The sequence below is a fragment of the Microcaecilia unicolor genome, chromosome 4 (genome assembly GCF_901765095.1).
Source record: "Microcaecilia unicolor chromosome 4, aMicUni1.1, whole genome shotgun sequence".
Taxonomy (NCBI): Eukaryota; Metazoa; Chordata; class Amphibia; order Gymnophiona; family Siphonopidae; genus Microcaecilia; species Microcaecilia unicolor.
The window spans coordinates 371,966,284-371,991,510 of NC_044034.1; the positions used below are offsets into that span (position 1 = coordinate 371,966,284).

Consider the following 25,227-nt stretch of genomic DNA (forward strand, 5'->3'; position numbering starts at 1 on the left):
TCTTACCTACCTCAACTGAGGGAGGTAGATGAGCAAGAAGAGGGTTTGCATGGGAATCATGCTGGCACAGCAATATACAGTAACGCACAAACTTTTGGTTTGAGGTGGTTTTTCAGTGTTAAAAATACGTTGTTAAGCCTTTGGGGCTTTTGCACATTTCTTTGCATTGCTAATGTCTTCATTAACATTGGATTTAAATAGTGGTGTGGGAATGTGATTTTTTGTTTGTTGGGGGGTGGGGGTGGGAAAGAGGCGCGAAAGTGCTTCCTGCATTGGTCACTAAGCTGTATACAGAGCAGTGTGCACACAACCTAGTGCTGAGCAGTGCATACAGCTTAGCACTCCTATTCCATATCATCAAGCTGATCAATCCATAGACTGGTGGGTTGTGTCCATCTACCAGCAGGTGGAGATAGAGAGCAAACTTTTGCCTCCCTATATGTGGTCATGTGCTGCCGGAAACTCCTCAGTATGTTCTCTATCTCAGCAGGTGGTGGTCACACACAGCAGCAGCTCTGGCTAGGCCTCCAAGCCTAATCCTTAGGTTTTGTTGAGGCCTGGGGTTGAGGGCTCTTTTGAGCAAGTGCAAACCTGGTGGTGCCAGGTCCCTCCTTTTCTCCCCCCTCCCGCTGGCTCCGTTTAAAAAAAAAAAAAAAAAAAAAATATTTTTAAACGTCTTTAAAGGCGTTTAATTCGACGTTTCTTTAAACGTTCATTGCAGCTACTCACTGGGACACCAGTTCGTTACAGCTCGGAGCGGCAAGCAGGTAATTTTACCTTTTTATAGCGGGCAGGGGGTTCCCCGATTCTTCTCCTCGTGGCAATGGCGTCGGAGGGCGAGGGCGCAAAGGGTCGCTCCCCGGATCGCTGGAGCGCTTCTAGAGGGGATGCGGGGGTTTTACAACCTGACTCGCCCTTGATGGGTGATAGTTTAGTGACCGATGAATGTCCCGGTCGTTCCTCCGGCGTGGCGTTTTTTTCCCGCCATAAACGCCCATCCCCCGCTCCTCGCCTCCGCCATCTTGGCCGGCCACGCGGCTCGGACGGCTTCTTCGGGGCCGCCCTTGAGGTTGGAGACATTAATGCCATGAACGCCCTTAATTTGGGCGACGGCACAAAAGCGGCTAAAGTTAAGCGCCGTTCTTCCCGCGCGGCTCCTTCACGGAGTTTCGCGCCGGACGCCATTTTGGATGCGCAGCATGTCTCTCCCCCGCTATTGCGAGCGCCGGTTGAGAGTGCGTCTAGGGCTGTTGCCCAGGCTGCGGAAGTGCACAGTCTGGGGGGTTTCTCCCCCGAGTTTGTTTTGCTGCTGCATCAGGCTTTCCTCATGCAAAACGCTGCCCCTGCTCCCTCTTCTGATAAAGAGGTTGAGGTTCCCAGAGGTAAACGCCCTCGGGTTGATTTCCAGGCCTTGGAGGACTTTTGTCTCCTCCGATGTAGATGAGGGCAGCGTGTCTGAGGTCTCCCAACGATCCTTTGCGGATTCCTTGGAGGAGATAGATCCCCGCTCGGCTGGAGCGGATGACCCCTCTGCAGCGCGGCTTTTTAGCCCAGAGGATTTGCCCAACCTGTTGTTACAGGCCATGGACACTTTGAAGATTCCCTCTCCGGAGGACGTCTCTCCCTCAGCCCCTGTTGGCTCTGCCATTATGCTGGGGACGAAGCGCCCGCCTAGAACCTTCCACGTGCATGATGCCATGCACACCTTAATTGCGGCTCAATGGGATGTCCCGGAAACGAGCCTTAAAGTGGCTAGGGCTATGTCCCGCCTCTATCCTTTGGCTGTGAGTGAACGTGAGGCCTATCTGTGGCCTACCGTGGATTCTTTAATCACTGCGGTGACTAAGAAAACGGCGTTGCCGGTGGAAGGTGGCACGGCCCTAAAGGACGCCCAAGACAGAAGATTGGAGGCGGCCTTAAGGTCGTCCTTTGAGGCAGCTGCTTTAAGTTTGCAGGCCTCAGTTTGCGGCTCCTATGTGGCCAGGGCGTGCCGGACTATGGTGCAGCGGGCTTTCCCCTCGGATCATTCCTTGAGGGCTGATTGGCCGGCCCTGGAATCGGGCTTAGCCTATTTGGCAGACTTGCTGTATGATGTCTGGAGAGCCTCAGCTAAAGGCATGGCTCAGACAGTCTCTGCGCGGCGGTGGCTTTGGCTGAAACATTGGTCTGCTGACCACGCCTCTAAATCCCGCCTGGCTAGATTGCCTTTTAAAGGCAAGCTGCTCTTTGGGGTCGAGCTGGACAAAATCGTGACCGATCTCGGCACGTCTAAGGGCAAGAAATTACCAGAGGTCAGGGCTCGGGTTAGTACTCGTCCCGATACCTCCAGAGGACGGTTGCAGGAAGCCCATCGGTACCGCCCGGGCAAGTCGGGTTCCTCTGCCCCCTCTTCCTTCAAGAGGAATTTCTCCCCCAAGCAGCATTCCTTTCGCAGAGACCGCCGTCCCGGAGGTGCTCCCTCCGGTCCTCCCCCAGGGTCTCGTACCCAATGACGGGGCCTTGGTCCACGCCCCAGTGCAGATTGGAGGACGGCTGTCCTCGTTTCTGGGCGAGTGGACCACTATAACTTCAGACGCGTGGGTGCTGGAAGTCATCAGAGACGGCTACAAGCTAGAGTTCTGCCAACCCTTAAGAGACGGGTTTGTACTCTCTCCCTGCAAGTCTCCGGTCAAGCTGTGGTAGTGCAGCAGACCTTGGACAACCTGATCCGCCGGGGTGCGGTCGTTCCGGTGCCAAAAAATCAGATTGGCAAGGGACGTTACTCCATTTACTTTGTGGTTCCAAAGAAAGGAGGTTCTGTCCGGCCTATCCTCGACCTCAAAGGGGTCAATCGGGCCTGGAAAGTGAGGCACTTTCGCATGGAGACTCTCCGCTCTGTTATAGCGGCAGTGAAGGCAGGAGAGTTCTTGGCTTCCTGGGACATCAAGGAAGCGTACCTGCATATTCCCATCTGGCCTCCTCTCCAACGCTTTCTGCGTTTTACAGTCCTGAGACGACACTTCCAGTTCAGAGCCCTCCCTTTCGGGTTGGCTACTGCTCCGCGGACCTTTTCCAAAGTAATGGGGGTCATAGCGGCCTTCCTGCTAAAGGAAGGAGTACAAGTCCATCCTTATCTGGACGACTGGTTGATCCGAGCCCCCTCTTATGCAGAGTGCGGCAAAGCTATGGACCGGGTAATTGCTCTTTTGAGCTCCCTGGGATGGATCATCAACTGGAAGAAGAGCCAGCTGCGCCCGACTCAGTCCCTGGTGTATCTGGAAGTTCGATTCGACACCCAAGTGGGCAGAGTGTTCCTGCCAGACAATCGGATTGTCAAGCTTCAGGCTCAGGTGGACTAGTTCCTAGTAGCCTCTCCTATTCGGGCTTGGGACTACGTGCAGCTGTTGGGCTCTATGACGGCCACGATGGAAGTAGTGCCCTGGGCCAGGGCTCATATGAGACCACTACAGCTATCTCTGCTGCTGCGCTGGACTCCGATGTCGGAGGATTATGCTGTGCGCCTTCCCGTGGACCCAGCAGTGCGCAAGGCGCTGAGCTGGTGGACGCAAACAGACAAGTTGTCTGCAGGATTGCCTCTGGTGACCCCGGAGTGGATTGTCGTCACGACAGACGCCTCTTTGATGGGCTGGGGAGCCCACTGCTTGGGAAGGACAGCGCAGGGGCTCTAGTCTCCTGCAGAGGCAAGTGGTCTATCAACCTCCTGGAACTCAGAGCCATTTGGTTGGTGTTATTGGAGTTCATCCCGGTACTGGTGTTGAAGCCTGTACGGGTCCTGTCGGACAATGCCACGGCTGTGGCCTATGTCACCTGCCAGGGAGGTACCAAGAGCGCCCCTCTAGCCAAGGAGGCCATGAATCTATGCCAGTGGGCGGAAGCGAACCTGGAACAGCTGTCAGCGGCCCACATTGCCGGAGTCATGAATGTCAAGGCGGACTTTCTCAGTCGCCATACCTTGGAGCCCGGAGAGTGGCAACTATCTGCTCAGGCGTTCTTGGACATCACGAAGCGCTGGGGCCAGCCGAGCCTAGATCTGATGGCGTCATCGGCCAATGGCCAAGTGCCGCGCTTTTTCAGCAGAGGACGGGACCCTCGATCCCTGGGAGTAGATGCTCTTCTCCAACAGTGGCCGACACAAGAGCTCCTCTATGTGTTCCCGCCCTGGCCCATGTTGGGCAGGGTGCTAGACCGGGTGGCAAAGCATCCCGGCAGGGTAATCCTGGTGGGTCCGGATTGGCCCAGACGTCCCTGGTATGCGGACTTGTTCAGGCTCTCAGTCGACGATCCTCTGCGGCTGTCAGTGGAGCAGGGCCTGTTACATCAGGGTCCCGTGGTGATGGAGGATCCCTCTCCCTTTGGTCTTACGGCCTGGCTATTGAGCGGCAGCGTCTGAGGAAGAAGGGCTTCTCAGACAAGGTCGTCGCCACTATGCTGAGAGCGAGGAAGCGCTCTACTTCTACTGCTTACGCCAGGGTTTGGCGTATCTTTGCAGCATGGTGTGAAGCAGGCTCACTTTCTCCCTTCACTGCTCCAATTTCTTCAGTGTTGGCGTTCCTGCAAGAAGGTCTGGAGAAAGGCCTGTCGCTCAGTTCCCTTAAAGTCCAGGTAGCTTCAGGGGCCGCCTGAAGGGTGTTTCCCTGGCTTCGCAGCCAGATGTGGTGCGCTTTCTCAAGGGAGTTAATCACCTGCGCCCTCCTCTGCACTCAGTGGTGCCTGCGTGGAATCTCAACCTGGTGCTAAGAGCATTGCAGAAGCCGCCTTTGGAACCCTTGTCGAGGGCATCTCTGAAAGACCTGACGTTGAAAGCAGTCTTTTTGGTGGCTATCACTTCAGCCAGAAGAGTTTCCGAGCTCCAGGCGCTCTCATGTCGAGAGCCTTTTCTGCAGTTCACTGAGGCAGGAGTGACTATTCGCACAGTGCCTTCCTTCCTGCCCAAGATTGGTTCTCGCTTCCATGTGAATCAGCAGCTCTGTCTCCCTTCCTTTCGTAGGGAGGACTACCCAGAGGAGTACTCTGCTCTTAAATATCTGGATGTGAGACGAGTCATCATCAGATACTTGGAAGTGACCAATGATTTCCGGAAATCGGATCATCTGTTTGTCCTGTTTGCAGGTCCTCGTAAGGGTCTGCAGGCTGCTAAGCCTACAGTGGCAAGATGGGTCAAGGAAGCCATTGCAGCGGCTTATGTGGCCGCGGGGAAGGTGCCGCCTATCCAGCTGAAGGCTCACTCCACGAGAGCTCAGGCGGCCTCGATGGCAGAGGCCGGATCCGTCTCCTTGGAAGAGATATGCAAGGCGGCAACTTGGGCTTCGGCTCATACATTCTCCAAGCATTACCGTTTGACTGTGGCTGCACGGGCGGAGGCCCGGTTTGGAGCTTCAGTGTTGAGGTCAGGGATTTCTATGTCCCGCCCTGGGTGAGTACTGCTTCGGTACATCCCACCAGTCTATGGATTGATCAGCTTGCTGATATGGAAGGTAAAATTATGTATAATCATACCTGATAATTTTCTTTCCATTAATCATAGCTGATCAATCCATAGCCCCTCCCAGATATCTGTACTGTTTATATTCTGGTTGAATTTTAGGTTCAAGTTTAGCCTTCAGTTACTTCAGGAGGACTTCGTGTTCAAGTTCTTCTTTCACTTGGATTCTTCAAGAGTTGAGACGACTTTGTGTTACAGTGAGCTGCTGCATTCCTCTCCCCTCCGTTTTACGGGGCTGGATTGAGACATAAATTCTGCCGGCACTCCCTCCCGCTTCGTGCGGCTGTAGGGCAGTTTTGTACCCCTCCCGCTTCGGCGGTGTTAGGGTCAGTCAGCTCCTCTTGCGGTTGCAGGATAAGCCAGATCCCCCCGCATCGGCGGGTGTGGTGTCCCTCCCCCGCTCCGCGGGGATGAGCTGGACGGATTCCCCTCCCCCACTTGTGTGGGGATGAGCTGGGTTAATTCCCCTCCCCCGTTTCGGCGGTGGTGAGCTGGGCAGAGTGTCCCTTCGTGGGTGTAATTCTCTAAGTGCTGAGTCCTGCGGATGGAGCTTTGATATCGACATACTGAGGAGTTTCCGGCAGCACATGACCACATATAGGGAGGCAAAAGTTTGCTCTCTATCTCCACCTGCTGGTAGATGGACACAACCCACCAGTCTATGGATTGATCAGCTATGATTAATGGAAAGAAAATTATCAGGTATGATTATACATAATTTTACCTTACACCTGCCTCTAAATGAGTAAAGGCAGATATAATTTCTTTGCCCCCCCCCCAACCCCCCCTATGGATGGTGGATCTAATCTTAAATCTGCATATCTCCCTGGATAGTTCTGTCTCAGCTGCTTATGCTGCATTTTGTATATTTCAAAATATTTCATATATTGTGTTTTTTTTTCTTTTAAGGGCCATAATATTTATGGATTTGATCTTGAAGTCATACTACAGCGAATTAACACCTGTAAAGTCCCTCACTGGTCCAAGATCGGTAGACTGAGGAGATCTGTTATGCCAAAGCTGGGGGTAAATGATGCCTTACATTTTGTTACTCTGCTGTGGGGAGGGGGAGAAAAAGAGCTGGGCCACTGGAGCAGGTGAGGGAGGTGAAGAACAAGGCTCCTGCATGGGATGGAGAACAAATGAGGTAGCGGCTGGAAACAGGAGCAGAGCTGTAGAGTCCTATTGCTGGTGTGGTGCCGAACACATGAATTTTGAAGGCAGACAAATCGTGTTTTAAGTAGCAGAGGGCGTAGAGGGGGGAGGGGGTAGAGGGAGGGAGGTGGTCGGGAGGGGATCGGGGGCCCTGGAACCTTGCTAGTGCCCATTTCCTTTCTGTTGGAAACGGGCCTCTTTGAAGTAAGTGCTGAGCCTGCACACTTTTTACCATTGCTGCCGGCCGCCGTAACCCCGATGGGGTAAGTCAGGATGACTTTTAAAGTTCGGAGGGAGGGGGCCTGGAACTGGGAGGGAGGGACGATGACCCTGGAACTGGGAAGAAGGACTCTGGAACTGGGAGGGAGAGAGGGGGGACGCTGGAACTTTCCTTAAAAACATTAATGGCAGAAGGTGATTACCTTGCTAGCGCCCGTTTCATTTCAATGAGAAACTGGCTTTTTTTTTTTTTTTACTAGTATCTAATAAAGCTGAACCTGACATATAATCCAGAGCTGGAAAAACAGAGCAAAATAAGACCTATAGACTTTGGTCCAGGAGGATAAAGTAATCTCAGCTCCACCAATGCTAGCCTTCCAAACCGAAAAGTAGTGACAAGCAGACTCCCAACAGAAGCTCAAAAAGAAGAGAATGGCACATGTCCCTGCAACATACCAGGCTGCAAACTATGACAGCACAGGACCCCACAATTATTCACATGGGAAAAGCATTCAGCATAAGGGGATCCCACTAATGATCTTCCTCAAATGTAGTATATGTAACTCAGAGCAAAAAAATGTGAAGAAGGATGCTAAATTGGAGAGACAGACCAGATGTTAAAGACAGCAATCAACTCACACAGGCATCTCATTAAATATTACAGAGCAAACCAAGGTGATACCTCTGTGTGAAGAGCACTTTGCAAGACTAGAGCACTACATCAATGACTTTATTGTCAGAATACTAAGATGAAATTTTAAAACAATCCAGGAATGTAAGATCTTTGAATATCCTGACACCCACAGAAGAGGTCTTGTTGGAAATCTGGGTTTCCAGAATAACAAAAGAGAGGGTAAAACAGCATACAAACATAAACAATGGCAAGAAAAAAGCACAACTGGGCTTTCAGGATTGAGATAAGTGTAGTCCTTTTTATTCTGAGAAAAGACCCGAAACGGCCCATGTTTCGGTGTACAAACACCTGCCTCAGGGGTCTAGCACCAAAAGTTCTTATTTATTTTTTTTTATTTTTTATTACATTTGTACCCTGCGCTTTCCCACTCATGGCAGGGCTTACATGGGCCAATGGAGGGTTAAGTGACTTGCCCAGAGTCACAAGGAGCTGCCTGTGCCTGAAGTGGGAATCGAACTCAGTTCCTCAGTTCCCCAGGACCAAAGTCCACCACCCTAACCACTAGGCCACTCCTTAAGCAAGCTCCCAAGGGAAAATACCCTGACTGGTTGGTTCTTTCCAATTTTGTATTATTTCATTTATATGAACCTTTGGTGCTAGACCCCTGTGGCAGGCGTTTGTATGCCGAAACTCTGACAGTTTCGGGTCTTTTCTCAGAATAAAAGGGACTACACATCTGAATCCTGAAGGCCCAGTTGTGCTTTTTTCCACCATATTAAAATCCATAAAATATACGTTTTATTGCCTTCTGATTACCCATCCATCTCTTCTTTTTTTCTCACTCCCTATCCAACCTTTCTCCACAAGACTGTCATAGAAATGCTTGAATGTTTTACTTAAATACTTGTGTCTAGTCTGCATCTTTATCCACCAGTTAGGATGCTCTGCTCCAGTAGTCAGGGGTTTCTTGAAGTCCCTACTTTTCATCTTGTTCAACTTGAAAATAATAGAAGATCTATGTTTAGAATCGTAGTACCAAGACTCTGGAATGAGCTCCCTATTACCGTGTGTCAGTCAGCTTCTTTTGCTCAATTTAAGAAAGAGTTTAAAACATGGTTGTTCCATGAAGCACGTGGAAATACGATTTTTGCTTACATTATGTGACACTTTCAAATTAGTTTTTCTCATATGGTACATTAGATAGATAGGTGTTCATGATTATTCTATGAAAGACATGTCTATTTGGATTGCATGGAGTATTGTTTTCATGTTTTTTTTTTATTTTTGTCTATTATGAATGTTCTCTTGTAACCCACCCAGAACTTTGGATGGAACGGGATAGAAATTTGTGAAATAAATAAATACTTATATATTTTGATAATTGTCTTATTTTGCTCATTTTTGACCTGAAGAAGGTACAGTAGGATGCCGATTATCCAAACTCCAATTATCCGGACTGCTTCCGTTCTTTTTAAATTATTTTTATTTTAATCTCTCTATTATAGTTATCACATTATGCCTGATATACAGTTAAAAAAAAATAACATCACAATATTTTGGTATTTTTTCCCATTTATTATTGAAATCAAAAAATAATGTTCAACATGTAAAGCTCAAAGTGTGTGCTCTTTTCATAAAGGAATGTCCAATCATCTAATTTTTTTCCGTTATCCGGACTGCTCTCTGCCGAGGTTACGCCGGATAATTGGTGTCACACTGTATTGCCTTTTTTATTGGACTAATTTAAAACAATTTTGACTAGCATTCAAAGGCATTGACACTTTTTTTATTTATGAGCTACCTTTAAAGTGGACTAACAAGGCAGCAACCACCTAATTTGAAACAGAAATTAGTGAATAGCAAACTCCTAATACAAGCTCAAAAAGAATAGAATGGCACACGTTCCTCCAATATGCCTAGCTGCAAACTGTGACAACACATCTCGCAGGATCCTACAATCACTCGCATGGGAAAAACATTCAGCATAAAGGGATTATGTACTTGCTCATCCTCAGATGTGGTGTATCTCATTCATTGCAAAAAGTGTGAAGAAGGGTGCTGTGTTAAAGAAACAAGCCAGATGCTAAAGACGAGGCTCAATTTACATAGAGACAATTTTAAACATTCCAGTGCCAACCAGGATGCCACCTCTGTGGGATAGCACGTCACAAAACCAGGACACTGCATCAATGATCTTATGGTAAGAATACTAAAGGGAAATTTTAATACAATCTAGGAACGTAAGACCTTTGAAGTCAAAATAATGAAATATTTTGACACCCACCAGATAGGACGCAACAAAGATCTGGGTTTCCTAGCCCATTATAAACCATAAAATTCTACTGCGTTGTCACCCTCTTATCTACCATCCATCTCTCCCTGACTCTCATCCACCCAGCTCCCCCTGTTTCTTACCTAACCCACCCAACCCTCTTCCTGTGAGACTGTCATTACAATGCTTTTGTGTTTCACTTATATATTCTGATATTTGTCAACATTTGCTTATTTCCGATCTGAAGAAGAAGGGTTACCTTCGGAAGCTAATCAAAAGCTGTATTAAGTTAGTCTAGTAAAAAATGTATCATCTTATTTCTTTTCTGTGTTTTGATTTATTTCTGTTTAATACAAATGGAACAATAAAATAAAAAGACATCCCCGTTACCATCCATGAAACCTCTGACAGTTTTTTTCCTTGAGAACAAATATATATTTTTTTTTACATCTTACAAAACGTTTTACCTAACATCCAAGGAAAGTTAGTTCTACCAAGTGGGGGTGCCATTACAGAAAAAAATCCTGTTTTTTCAGTCTTCTTTCGTTTTTTTTTCCCCCCCAAGAGGGTATCTGCTGCTGTTGACTCTGACTGGACCACAAAAACTTGTTAGGTTCATACTTCTGAAGCTTCTGCATTAAATAAACAGGTTGACATCAGAAATGCTCTCTCAATTTTGTGCACAAGTTTGAGCATTGCCAGCTCTTGCATGGGTTCTGTTACCTGCTACCAGAAGACTGTGTTCTTCTTACTTTTAATCAGTACTGCAGGTGGGATGTTCTAGTCAATATCCAGCAGGTTCAAATCACCTAGTCATAGTTCTTCCCCTTTCATAGTAATTTGTAAATGTCTTCAATTAATCTCTGTTTTTTTTTTCTTCTGCCAGTGAGGGAGGCCTGTATATATGAACAATTCAAATAGAGTTCCATTTCTTTTTATCCAGATTAAGCCACAGTAATGCTTTCCTAACATCATACTAGGACTAGGGGGGTACACAATGAAGCTACAAATCGGAGAAAATATTTCTTTACTCAATGTGTAATTAAACTCTGGAATTCGTTACCAGAGAATGTTGTAAAAGCAGTTAGCTTAGCCAGGTTTAAAAAAAGGTTTGGATAACTTCCTAAAAGAAAAGTCCATAAGCCATTATTAAGATGGAATTGGGGAAAATCCACTGCTTATTTCTACAATAAGCAGCATAAAAGGTATTGTACTGTTTTGGGATCTTGCCAGGTACTTGTGACCTGGATTGGCCACTATTAAAAACAGGGTACTTATGTTCTTATGTTAATATTTCTTTTTATAAAGCACCATACTTGTCTGTCCTTTTATAAATTGAAGCTATGATTTTTGAAGGTTAATGAATACTTTTTATTTCATTAGGGGCGCAGTGGCTTTGCAGAAAGGAATGCTGCCTGTGGCCGGATGATATGTGATATAGAAATTTCTGCCAAAGAGATGATTCGCTGTAAAAGTTACCATTTATCAGAGCTGGTGCATCAGATTCTGAAGACAGAAAGGGTAACCATTCCACCTGAAAACATTCGCAGTGCATACAGGTACCTGAGATGTTGTCAGTGTTTAATCCCATACCTTTTCTCTGGGGAGCCAAGTGATTTCACCATTGGAAATGATAGAGGGTGAAGGTGCCTTGTAGCGCTATAGAAATAAGTAGATAGAAGGTGTGCAGCAGACTTTTTGTGTTGAATTGTTTACTGTGTTTCCCATATTTCTTTAACTGTGACACTTACAATCAGATTGTACCAATACCAAAAGATCCATGGAGTACAAAAAAGCTTAAAATAACAAACTAAATAATTATATGTTCAGTAAATATGTTAAAAATTTCAGATAAAAAGAATTAAATTAATTAACAATCTCATACTTCAGTTAAAAAGTTCTGAGGATGTTAAGGTCTAGACTTGTTTAGAGTAGCCCTCTCAGAGGGTATATATATGTATTCTTTTATAAGAGACTTAAGCAGGTAGAAACATTTTCTGCATGCATGAATCAGTCCAGACATGTGGGTGCATGCCATGATATCATCAAGACTGGATTACTATAATGCACTCTACAACAGTCTTGACTACAAAGGACCTGCACCAGCTGCAATTGATTCAGGATGCTGCAGCAAGACTAATAGAGGTACATAAGTATTGCCATAGTGGGACAGACCAAAGGTCCATCAAGCCCAGCATCCTGTTTCCAACAGTGGTCATTCCAGGTCACAAATGCTTGGCAAGATCCCAAAAATGTACAAAACATTTTATATTGCTTATCCCAGAAATAGTGGATTTTCCCCAAGTCCAATTTAATAATGGTCTATGGAGTTTTCCTTTAGGAAGCCTCCCAAACCTTTTTCTAAACTCTGCTAAGCTAACCACCTTTACCACATTCTCTGGCAACAAAAGACATTACATGATGATACCCACAAGCGAGCCTTCTCCGGAGTAGCCCCCACACTCTGGAATGCATTGCCTGAAAGGCTCCGCTTAACACAAGGCTATTGCTACTTCAGGAAGTAGGTGAAAGCTTGGCTCTTCAACCAGGCCTTTAATGGAAGAAGTAACTATCTTGTTAGTCTCACAAGGAGTGATACGGGCTGCACATACTACAGCAGGACATGTTTACCCACTCCTACCCTAGTTGAGATACTATTTAACCATCTTTCTGACCTCATGTGCACCTTTCGTTAAACTAGTCACCTTACTTTCTAACTCCTCTTACTCTCTTACCTATCTATATGTTAACCAATTCTCTGACCTCATGTGCAACTGTCTTTAAATGTCACCTTACTTTCTAACTCCTCTTACTCTTACCTCTTACTCTGTCTGTGTACGTGGCTCATTTATTCACACTAAACATTTCTATATGTGAGGTCTCATGGACAACAGTCAAGCCACACCCCCATGTTTTCTTGTATAATAGGAGAGTTAAAATTATCAGTACTAAAATGTGAAGGAAAATCCAAAAAAGGAAAAAGAGGGAAGGCTAAAACTTCAATTTTTGCCATGTTACATAAGTACATAAGTAATGCCACACTGGGAAAAGACCAAGGGTCCATCGAGCCCAGCATCCTGTCCATGACAATGGCCAATCCAGGCCAAGGGCACCTGGCAAGCTTCCCAAACGTATAAACATTCTATATATGTTGTTCCTGGAATTGTGGATTTTTCCCAAGTCCATTTAGTAGCGGTCTATGGACTTGTCCTTTAGAAACCGTCTAACCCCTTTTTAAGCTCTGCTAAGCTAACCGCCTTCACCACGTTCTCCGGCAACGAATTCCAGAGTTTAATTATGCGTTGGGTGAAGAAATATTTTCTACGATCTGTTTTAAATTTACTACACTGTAGTTTCATCGCATGCCCCCTAGTCCTAGTATTTTTGGAAAGCATGAACAGAGGCTTCACATCCACCTGTTCCACTCCACTCATTATTTTATATACCTCTATCATGTCTCCCCTCAGCCATCTCTTCTCCAAGCTGAAAAGCCCTAGCCTCCTTAGTCTTCCTTCAGATGATTTGCTTTTATCCAAGAGCCTACTGATTGTGAACACAGCTTTAAGTAATCAATACTTAGACTGTGAGCCCACTAGGAACAGACTCAGTACCTGTAAAATGAAATGTTAAACCACTTACGTTTAAGTGATATATAAATATTTGAATTCCTTCATTTACTGACTTTATCGATGCAAAAAACCTGAATAACATCTTCATAAATCTTAAACTGAAGGCCCAGGCAGTCTAGTAATTTACAAAGATGACCCGGAAAGATGATGAAAAAAAAGCATAGCAAAAAAAGCGGACCCTTGTGGTACACCCAAATGTTGCCTCAAGAAAAGAAGCATGCTGTTGATCATTTACAACATAAAAGCATCTTGTTTCTAAACAATTGGATTGGACTTATTGATTTTTATCTAGCGCATAAATACCTTAGTGGTAAAGTGGTTTAATAACAATTTCAGTACATAACGAAGAAAATCATCTTTAAATACTACCGCAGTCTTCTAATTGCTTAAGTAAAATTGCTCGGTATATAGAATCAAAGGCTGCTGAGATATTTAGAGAAGCTAGAAAATAATGAGAACCTTTATCAAAGCTAGTTTTAGGGGTCCTTTTACTAAGGTGCGCTAACAGATTTAGCGCGTGCTAAATGATAAGCAGCCCATAGAAAATATAATGGTCGTCTTATCATTTAGTGCACGCTACATTAGCACACCTTAGTAAAAGGAACCTTTAGTTTAGATTTTCCTTCAATTAAAAACATAAGATATGGGCTTGTTGAATTGTTGATTATTGGCTATACATATTCAGATGTTTCAGTTCATTTCTTTACAGTGTATTTGCCATATATAGACATATATATATATATATAGACACCACCGCGGTCACCACAACCAATACAGACACCCCAACCGCAGACAAACTTGCCAAATACTTCAAGGAAAAAATTGTAAATCTGCGCACCCTCAGCACATCACCGACATCGAAACCTTCATCCAATGTATGGACCCAAACCCCGATGAGTCCCTAGCAGACAGATTCTGGACAAGATTCTCTCTCCTCACCACTGAAACAGTCAATCAAGCGGCTAACAGGTTCTCCAAGATTCACTGTAAACTGTATACTTGCCCCAGTTACCTAATAAAATCCGCCCCCCACCGCTTCATAGCAGACCTCACATCCCACATAAACCACATGCTTCAACATGGTCTCTTCCCTAAGGACAACGGCAACATCCTCCTCACCCCGATACCAAAAGATACCAAGAAAAAAAGCAAACGATATCACTAACTACCGCCCAGTAGCATCTATCCCACTGGTAGTCACTGATGGAAAGCATGGTAACCAAAAAAAATTACTGATTACATAAACAAATTCTCAATACTACATGAATCACAATCAGGATTTCACGCCAATCACAGCACTGAAACAGTACTAATTACTCTCTTAGCCAAATGCAAACAAGTAATTGCATTAGGCAAAAATGTACTTCTACAATTCAACATGTCTAGTGCGTTTGACATGGTAAACCACAATATACTACTAAGCATCCTAGAATACTTCGTGATTGGCGGAAGTGTACTTAGCTGGATCAAGGGTTTCCTAACTACTAGAACATACCAAGTGAAATCAAATTCGAACATATCATCACCATGGAAAGCAGACTGTGGAGTACCCCAAGGATCACCACTATCACCGCTCCTTTTCAACCTAATGACCCCACTTGCTAAGTCCTTATCCAATCAAGGCCTTAACCCCTTCATTTACGCAGACAATGTCACAATATACATCCCATACAAACGTGATCTAGCAGAAATCAGCAATGAAATCAAACTCAGCCTAAACATTATGAATTCATGAGCGAATGCATTTCAACAAAAACTTAACACAGAAAAAACACACTGTCTCATCCTCTCATCCCAATACATGACGAACAAACCCACCAATATAATCACCCCAAATCACAGCCTCCCTATCTCAGACAGCCTAAAAGTTCTCGGAGTTACAATCGACCGAAATCTCACACTGGAGAGCCAAGTGAAAGCCACAACTAAGAAAATGTTCCACTCTATGTGGAAGCTCAAATGAGTAAAACCTTTTTTCCTGAGGGAAATATTTCACAACTTGGTACAAACCATGGTTACTAAGTCATCTAGACTACTGCAATCTACGCGGGATACAAAGAATAAATCCTAAAGAAACTCCAAACTGCTCAAAGCATAGCAGCCAGGCTTATATTTGGAAAAACGAGATTCGAAAGCACCAAACCCCTCCCTACGAGAAAAACTGCACTGGCTGCCAATCAAAGAACGCATTGCATTCAAAATCTGCACCATGGTTCATAAAATCATCTATGGAGATGCCCCGGGATACATGACAGACCTCATAGACCTACCAACCAGAAATGCATCAAGATCAACACGAACATACCTAAATCTCCACCACTCAAGCTGTAAAGGACTCAAATACAAATCAACCTATCCATCCAGCTTTTCCTATATAAGCACACAACTATGGAACGCATTACCAAGCACCGTGAAAAGAACAACCAACCACCTAAAATTCCAGAAATTACTAAAAACTTACCTGTTCGAAAAGGCATACCCTAAAGATCTAACTTAAATGCCTTAACCCTACAACACAACGAAGCCAAAGCTCCCTAACGTGTCTGTAACACATGATCCGTACTCTACTACAACATCACTCTGTATTTGTTCATACCGATATTGGTGATCGCCTGTACGGTACTATGTAAGCCACATTGAGCCTGCAAATAGGTGGGAAAATGTGGGATACAAATGTAACAAATAAAAAAAATAAAATATATTTGCAGTAAAGAACAAACAAAAAAAAAACATAATATACTAGTAAAAAAGCCCCGTTTCTGATGCAAATGAAACGGGGGCTAGCAATGTTTTCTTTTGTGTGCATGTGGGAGTGTGGGAGTGTGTGTGTCCCTGCCCTCTGGCCTCTCTCCCCTCCCCCCTCTGAGTCCTTCACTGTTACAGAGCCAGCGATTTGATTTCGTGCTCTGCTGTTTTCCTTCACTGACTGTGTTACAGAGAGGGCGGGGCAGACACTCATAGGGAAACCGGATATCTCGCCCCCTTCACACTTCCGGCTGGAGGCTTCATAGAACATTGGTGTTGCTTTTTATATAGAGAGATGGGTCTGTCTGGGAACATTCATTTACTTATCAGTGCAAAACTTTGAAATGGAAATCCTGTTTAGATTTGCCAGATACCACCCCATTAATCTTTTTACGCTTGAAACACCAAAGGTTAATGAGGATCAGAGAACAAAGAAACATGAGAAGGCAGCATATGAGTTTCTTGCACAAAGCCCACATCAACAAACATACGACACACTTCCTTAAAAAGCAATTGCCTTTTTTGAGGGAAGTTAAGACCCCTAACGTTATATGGCAACAATTGAAGGTAAGGCATGACAGGACAGAGAGGAAAAGGAAAAGGCCCAAGCAGTCACCACAAACAAGTCACCAAATACACCAGGTCAGTCCAGCATCACAACAAAGCAAAAGACCACACTCTAACTAGAATTGTATCACTCCCAAACCTAAACATTCCAGATCCAACCCCACCCCCTTCAAGGAAAAAGGCCCATAGCCAACACAAAGGCCTATAAGTAGAGGAAGGGGGCAGCGTGAGGTAACAGAGCTATTCCCGTTATCATAAAACAGCAAACCTAATAACACGCCATTCCAAAACACATTACCACACATTAATCTGGATCAGGAAAACCTGAATAAGGAATGACAAGAGTATCCAAAAAGTAAGTAAGGCACAGTCAAGAGGTCTTCACAGAAACTTGCTGCCACCCCTGCTTCTGAGGAGACCTCTGGGCCAGGGAAGATGTCGATGGGTGAGATTCATCTTGGGATAATAAGCCCGCAGCCACCAGATTCTTTCACAGCTGCAACCAAAGTGGCCGTATAGGTTTTACCACCCATGGTAAATGCTAATCCAATTAGAAACCCACCGATAATGGACCTGATGTTCCCATAGCACTTTAGTCCAGGCATGATATTCTCGCCGACGAGCAAGGGTAGCAGGATCCACATCTGGATACACCTCCACCTAAGCATTTTCCCAGCATAGAGTGCCACCCCCTGTCCTGTGACGAATTACTCGTAGCACGTTCTTCTGAATAATATCACAGAGCTGATTGCCTACGCAAGAGCCAGCAGCACAGTGCGCTCTCTCCAGAAGCAAAGGTAGCGGAGTGGCCACCTCCTTCCAGGCTGCACTACCTTAGCCAATAGAGTACCAACAACCTCCTTGACCTGAGCATCCATCACCATTTCCAGGACCCCTCAGAGGCACTACCTTCAAGATCTGTTCTCCAGATCCTCAATCTTCAAAACTGCCACGTCATGCTGTTGTTCCAAATTGGTTAGCTGCGTGTGAAGGTTCTTGAGGCCATCCCTATGCGCTTCCAGATGAACTTCCACCTCCTCCACTCAACGGCCAGTATCCCTGATATCTTTTTTTTAAGCTCATCCAGGGATCCTTGCAGCTCAGAGTGCACTGAAGTGAGATTGGATTTGAGCTCCTGAAACCATTCCTGCATTTCCATGCAAAAGTAAGAGAGCTCAAACGATTTTTTTCAACAGTTGCCATCTTAACCTCAAGGCGCGAGTTAGGCAAAGGAACCGGAGACACTATTGGCTTTGTTGCTGTTAGCCGACGCTGAGACATCTGGGCAGTGGCGCGCAGAGCAGCACTACATCAACGCGAAACACACCTTCAAAAGCACTGATGAAGCATGCAAAATAGCTTTTAACAGTAGAGAGCACTGGAGCCCAAAGCTCACACTGCCTTTAGGACGAATGACGTCGCTTCCTCCCTATAAGTCGCTTTTTCAGTGAGGTAAAAAAAAAAAAGGGGTAATGATGAAATTGGTCTGTATTACTCAACATTACAACCTTTAAGCAAAGGTTGAAAAAAGCCCTTTTTCTTGTTTCAGGAAATTTTCCTTAACAAAAAGACTTATTTGCAATTATTACAAAAGGACCAATAGTGTCATCCATAGCTTTCACAATAGATGAATGTCAAGGATGCAAGGGACAATAAGAATTCTTTACTCTAGAAAAAGCATCACGAACTTGCTGAGCAACCAACTGATTAAAGTCTATTGAAATAATGTTCTGGATTCAAAAGACAATAACGATACTGAGGTAGATGATTGAACAATTTTAGAAATCTTACAGTGAATTCTTATCAAGTTCAATTAAGTATAACTGTACCTAAGGTTTGCATTTATAGAGAGATTTGCCACACTAATGACTATTGTAAAAGGACACTTGTTTGGAATTGGTTTCTCCAGCCATTGGTGAAATATACCCAGGTGTCCAACAGTAACAACATAGAAGCTATCTGTTCAGCCTTGGAAAGTTAACAAGGTTTGAATCGTTCCACTTCTGACATTTGCACATTGTTAGCTGCAGTAACTACCATTCTCTGTGGATAATCTGGCCTGTCTATTCTCGCTGATAGGTAACATGATCCTGCGTTGCTGGGTCTGGTGCTTGTAACAAGCATTTAAGAGCTTTGTGGAGCACTAACCATGCTCCACTGTGCATGCGTGCGTGCCTTCCTGCCCGCTACAAGACCGTGGTTACCACAGTTTTTTCAACTATGGTGAAGGGTGGTCGACATTCTCCGAGGACAAGCAGGCTGAAATATTCTCACACACGGGTCGATGATCTGCGCTGGACTGAGAATCAGCTTTCTGGCACACGTGCAGTGATGCACCACGCATGCATGCACTGATTTCCCACCTGCCACATGAGCGCGTACCTCAGTTTCTTTTCTTCCACGTGAGAAGTGACAGCTTTTTCTATGGCTCCTCTCTTCACGCCCGGAAAAGAGCCTTCGTCATTTTGAAGCATGTTTTCACATATTTTTTCTTAGTTTTCTTTATCCTTTTTAAAGTTTCATTTCTTTTTTGATAGTGGCCTGCTCTCTCCCTTTTTGCGCCTTTTTTTCTTGGCACAGTTGAGCCGTTTGATTTCGCCGGTATGATTTCTCCCTTCCATGTCATCGAAGACTCCCAGCGGCTTCAAACGCTGTACTCAGTGCAACAGGTACAGATACACATTCCTGGTGTATCCAGTGCCTTGGGTCTGACCAAAGTCCAGCTTGTTGTGCCCTTTGTCTTCGTATGAAGAATAGGACTCAACTGACTCGAGAAGCCCAAAGAGAAAAATGTTTTGGGGCTCGGTCCAGTTCAACGTTGGCATCAGAACCGAGGGGCGCATCGACGTCAGGAGTGGAGGTAGACATGGCTGCTGAGACCATGGCAAGCTGGGAGCAGTGAGGCATTGAGTGGGTCTCCACCTGCCTCTAGGCCTCCTGCTGTACAGGCCCCCCGGGACTGGCCATCGTCTGACCCAACCCTGAGGACATGTGGGGATTCTACACCATCCTCGTCGGCACCGAGGAGCCTTGGTGAGGTGCATCGAGCAAAGGCTAAGAAGCATTGACACCATTCCCCCTCGACACATGCCCAGCGCTGCGTACGCCTTGTAGCGCTATAGAAATGCTAAATAGTAGTAGGTGCATCGAGCAAAGGCTAAGAAGCATTGACACCATTCCCCCTCGACACATGGTGTCGGGAGCTCCGAGGCGTCAAGGGATTTGGCACCCAAGAAGCGTTGGCGCCGGGAGGAGCACTCTCCCTCCATACAGGAGGTGCCGGTGCATCGGCCTCTCAGCAGTCCGGTTCCTGCTCCCGAGCCTCAGCAGACTCTGCCACCGACTGCTCCACCGGCACCGCAGCCATATCCGATGGTGGCTCTCGACAAGCGCTTTCGGGCCCCGCTTCCAGAGCTTCTAGAAGGGTTGCTGTGTCAATCTGCTTTGGCATCGAGGGTGCTTGTGTCTGGCCCTCTACCTGTGATGAGGTCTCCGATTTAGATTCCGCTTGCAGCATCGGTATTGGCTGCCACCCAGGTCAACTCCCCATCGACGTCGGTGGAGGAAGCTTCACTTCTGTCCATGCGGGCGCGACCTCTCGATATCACTATTGAGACCTTAGGTCCTCGGTGTTGAGACAGGCTCAGTTTTGGAGGTCCCTGAGGGAAGTGCTTTCTGACACTGAAGAGGAGCGCTCGTAGGAGTCAGAGGAAGATCCCAGGAACTTTTCTTCCGATGAGTCCTTTGGGATTCCCTATGAACCTTCCCCTCCCCCTGAAAGGAGACTGTCTCCTCCTGAGAGCCTCTCCTTTTCATCGTTTGTGCGGGAAATGGCTGAGGCCATTCTGTTCCCTGCTGGTGTGGATGATGAGCCCAGGGCTGAGATGCTCCAGGTCCTGGACTACACCTCTCCACCTAAGGAGGCAGTAACGGCTCCTTTGCATAATGTACTCCGGGAAGTCCTTATGCGAAACTGGTAGTTCCCTCTGTCTGGCCCCGTGATCCCTAGGAAGAATGAGTCCCAGTATTGGATCCACGGGGAACCCGGGTTGATGAGGTCTCAGTTACCCCATAACTCCATGGTGGTGGGCTCCGCCCTCAAGAGAGCCAAGAGTACTAGAAACTATGCCTCGGTGCTCCCAGGCAGAGAAGCTAGGACCTTGGCTTCTTTTGGGAGGAAGACGTATTCTCTCTGTCCCTGTACTGCTCAGGAAGTTTGATACCATGTACTGGATCCATAACACACTTGGTTTTGATAAGCCCCAGTTGCCTCCTCATTCCATGGTGATGGAATCCACCCTCAAAAGAGCCAGGAGTTCTAGAGACTATGCTTCGGTGCCCCAAGGCACAGAAACTAGAACCTTGGACTCTTTTGGGATGAAGATGTTTCAGGCCTCTATGCTCGTGTCACATGTACAATCATACCAGCTCTTTATGAGCATCTACTTGTAGGATTCTGCCAAGTACTTGTGACCTGGCTTGGCCACTATTTGGGAAACAGGATACTGGGCTAGATGGACCATTGCTCTGACCCAGTATGGCTACTCTTATGTTCTTATGAGTCTGTGCGCAAGGTACTAGACTTGGCTGATTCACTCCCACTTCAGCAGGCCGAGTCACTTTGCAAGTTGGCCATGCAGCAGAAGGCATGTCATAAGTTCTTGGCCAGGGGCGCTTATGACACCTTTGATTTAGCATGAAGGATCTCTGCTCAAAGTATAGCGATGTGCAGACTTATGGCTGCATGTCTCTGCAGCAGAGGATGGCAGATGCCCCATGCCGGGTGGATTATCTTTTTGGAGAGAAGGTTGAGGAGGTCACTGACCAAATCATCACTACACAGCCTTACACAGCCTTGGGAATCTGTGTTCCCATATTTCATTGATTAGCTGGTGAAGAGCACGTTGAAGGACTGTGCTTGGGAGTCCATGCAAGGATTATTCGGTTGCTTGAGCTAGTAGGGTTTGTTTTAAACTACCCCAAGTGCTGTCTTCACCCTGCCCAGCAACTGGAATTCATTGGAGCCCTGCTCATTACGCAGAAGGTTTGAACCTTCCACCCGGGGCTTAGAGCAGACACTTTAGTTGTACTGGCTTTTGGGTTTCAGCCTCTGAGCAGGTCATGGCTTGGCAGATGAGGTTATTGGGCCAAATGGCATCCACAGTTTGTAACACCCATGACACTTCTTCACATTAGAGCTGCCCAGTAGACCCTGGCCTCTGTTGTGCCAAGCCAGGGGAGGTCATGAAGATGTCATCCGAGTGGTCCCGGAGCTTGCTGCTTCCCTGTTATGGTGGACCATTTGATCCAATTTGACTCTGGGACTTCAATCTAAATTCCTCAGCCACAAAAAGTGCTGATAACGGACACATCTATCCTGGGTTGGTGAGCTCATGTAGATGGGCAGCACGCTCAAGGTGCTTGGCCTGCCCAGGAAACATCTCCTGATCCATCTCCTAGAGCCTTGGGTGATTTGGAACGCTCTAAAAGACTTTCGGAGATCGTCTGTCTCACCAAATTGTACTTATTCAAACAGACAATCGAGTTGCCATGTATTACACCAACAAGAAGGGAGGCACCAGATCATGCAGTCTGTCAGGAGGCCATCCGGATGTGATCTCCAGGATGGCATGCTCCTTCGAGTCACTTATCTGACGGGCAAAAACAGCCTGGCTGACAGACTGAGTAGGTTTATGCAACTTTACGTTTGGTATCTTAGCATGGGCATTGCCTGTGAGATCTTCTGAGCCTGAGGGACCCCCTCAGTGGATCTCTTTGCCACTCAATTCAATGAGAAGGTCTCTCCGTTCTGTTCCATTCTCCAGGCCCACGACAGACTAGCGTCGGATGCCTTCCTCTATTGGGGGATGGGTCTTCTGTATGCGTATCCTCCTATACCTCTTGTTGGAAAGACTTTGCTGAAACTCAAGCAAGACCAAGGGACCATGATTCTAATGGCTTCTTATTGGCCTAGACAGATCTGATGCCCTCTTCTTCTGGAGTTATCCTCCGAAGGACCATAGAGATTGGAGTGTTTTCCGACCCTCATCACGCAGAACAAGGGATCTCTTCTGCATCCCAACCTCCAGTCTCTGGAGCCTAGAATTTGCTTCCTTGGTTCTTCTAGAGGGTGTATCCCGGGCCTTGCTGGCTTCCAGGAAAGATTCCATTAAGAGGTTACTCTTCCTTTAGATTGTAAGCTCTCTTGAGCAGGGACTGTCCTTCCCCATGTTTAAACTTGTACAGCGCTGCGTAACCCTGGCAGCGCTATAGAAATGCTAAGTAGTAGTAGTAGTAGTTTCAACTGGAGGAGGTTTGCTGTCTGGTGTGAAGGCAGGGCCCTAGATCCCTTTTTTTGCCTTACAGAGACCCTGCTTGAACAGCTTCTACACCTATCCAAGTCTGGTCTCAAAACAAATTCCGTAAGGGTTCACCTTAGTGCGATTAGTGCTTACTATCAACTTGTAGAGGATAATTCCATCTCTGGACAGCCTCTAGTTGTTTGCTTTATGAGAGGTTTGCTTTTGTTAAATCTTCCTATCAAACTTTCATCTGTGTCATGGGACCTCAACGTTGTTCTCACCCAGCTGATGAAAGCTCCTTTTGAGCCATGATTCCTGCCATCTGAAGTACTTGACCTGGAAGGTGATTTTCTTGGTGGCTGTCACTTCAGATCGTAGAGTCAGTGAGCTTCAGGACTTAGTAGTGGATGCATCTTATACTACGTTTCATCACAATAAAGTAATCTCCACATGTACCCTAAGTTCCTGCCTAAGGTGATTTTGGCGTTCAATCTGAGCCAGTCGATTGTCTTGCCAACATTTTTTCCCCAACCACATGTCCATCCTGGATTGGGCTAAGCCCAGCAGCCAATCCACCCAACTTTTTTGTTCCTTTTGATCCCAAGAGGATGGGGGTTGCCATCAGGAAACGCACAATCTGTAATTGGCTGATGATGAAGTGGTGTGTGGCCCTCCAATGTTGACCCTGACCATTTAATGCTCCCTGTGTGCTCCATTGGACACAAATCTGATATTAGAAATGGTAGCATTAAAAAAAAACCCAGTAGAACATTTTATCTTTCCAAGACACACACTTTTAACTGCCGTTAAGGTTGCTGTACTCCTACAAAATAACTTCAAAGTGACACTTCAACATGAAACTGCTGAATTGGAATTCATCAAAAAGCTTGATGTTCAAATAGGAACAATGGATTCATGGAACACCAAATGTGTGAATGAGCTTAACTATTCTGAGATTATCCTGTCTTTTTCTCTTTCACCCACTACAGCTGTAACTTAACTGAACTATGCAGCCAGTATCACTCCTTTTCCACACCCTGCCCTGCATGTTCCCATGCTGTAAACTTCATGCATTTGAAGGAGTGGACTCTGGTCCTCGAAAGCCGCGTAAGCATCTATGCGCGCCCAACGTGCGCCAACATGGAGTTACCGCATGGCTCTTTCAGTAATTTCATTTTCGGCACGTGTTCAGTACACGTGTCCGAAAAATAATTTTTTTTTCTTGGACGTGCGCCAAGTGGCATTTGACATGCGTAGGTCATTACTTCCCGGTTATCGTGAGAGACTTTACCGCTAGGTCAATGGCTGGCGGTAAGGTCTCAGACTGAAAATGGAAGCGTGCCAATTTTGATTTTGTTGCACGCCCATTTTCGGCAAAAATGTAAAAAAGGCATTTTTTGCAGGCTCGCTGAAAAATGGATCTATGAGTGCCCAAAACACGCGCCTACACTACCGCAGGTCATTTTTCAGCGCACCTTAGTTAAAGGACCCTTAAATTTGTTAGTCTATAAGGCTTCTTGTTTCCATCAAAATTGTATATGCTTGTGTATTAAGCCTGCCTAAACCAGTGCACCTTTTCTGCTGATCCCTGCCACTATCGGTGCTTATAAAGCATGACCGAGATTTTGTTTTGAAATTATTTTGGGACTGATGTGTTCTTAAATGGTTGAAGACTTACAAAAATGAGTTGCCCTAGCTTGGAGTGAGGACTTGCAAAAGAAAAAAAAACCCCAGAAAAAATAATTAGGTTGTGCTCAATAAATGTATATATTTTTTTGGTTAGGAAAGGCTAGAAGACATTCAGGTTTTAACTGAATTTGGCAAGAAGTAACCCTTAAATAACCTGAATTTGTGCTGTACATTTTTTTTTAAATTCCTGTTTTATCAAGTGTGCCAGTGTCTCCCTATAAGGATAATTCTTGCAGTCCCGCATGCACTGTGTGAACTCCTCTCAAAGCCCACACTACTCCATGTGTATCACTGTATGGCGTTATTAGAAGCATTGTATCATTTAAGCTTCCTGCAATTTATACTTTTGTTTTCTGTACTAGAAAGAAGGGGGAATGACTCTTGTGTGGGTTTTTTCCTGAGCAGATTCATTTGTCTCAGTATAATCTTGAACAGATGTTCTGTTAGCATCCTTGTATTCTCATACAAAATGCTATACATCTATTGTGCTCCAGTAAAGTTGCACAACGAGACTGTGGTAATTTAAGAACTTT

The 25,227-nt window shown here is 45.8% G+C and overlaps 1 protein-coding gene and 1 non-coding gene across 3 annotated transcripts in view; both read left to right on the forward strand.

Annotated features, from left to right (window-relative positions):
- Positions 1-25,227, forward strand: part of POLA1 (DNA polymerase alpha 1, catalytic subunit) — a 782,590-nt gene that overhangs the window by 86,237 nt on the left and 671,126 nt on the right. For both annotated transcript variants that reach the window (XM_030202369.1, XM_030202370.1), the window contains exons 19-20: positions 6,392-6,508; positions 11,146-11,321. In XM_030202369.1, coding sequence (XP_030058229.1) covers positions 6,392-6,508; positions 11,146-11,321 — 293 coding nt within the window. The remainder of the gene's footprint in view (positions 1-6,391; positions 6,509-11,145; positions 11,322-25,227) is intronic.
- LOC115469762 lies at positions 18,583-18,715 on the forward strand. The gene has a single exon (XR_003942044.1).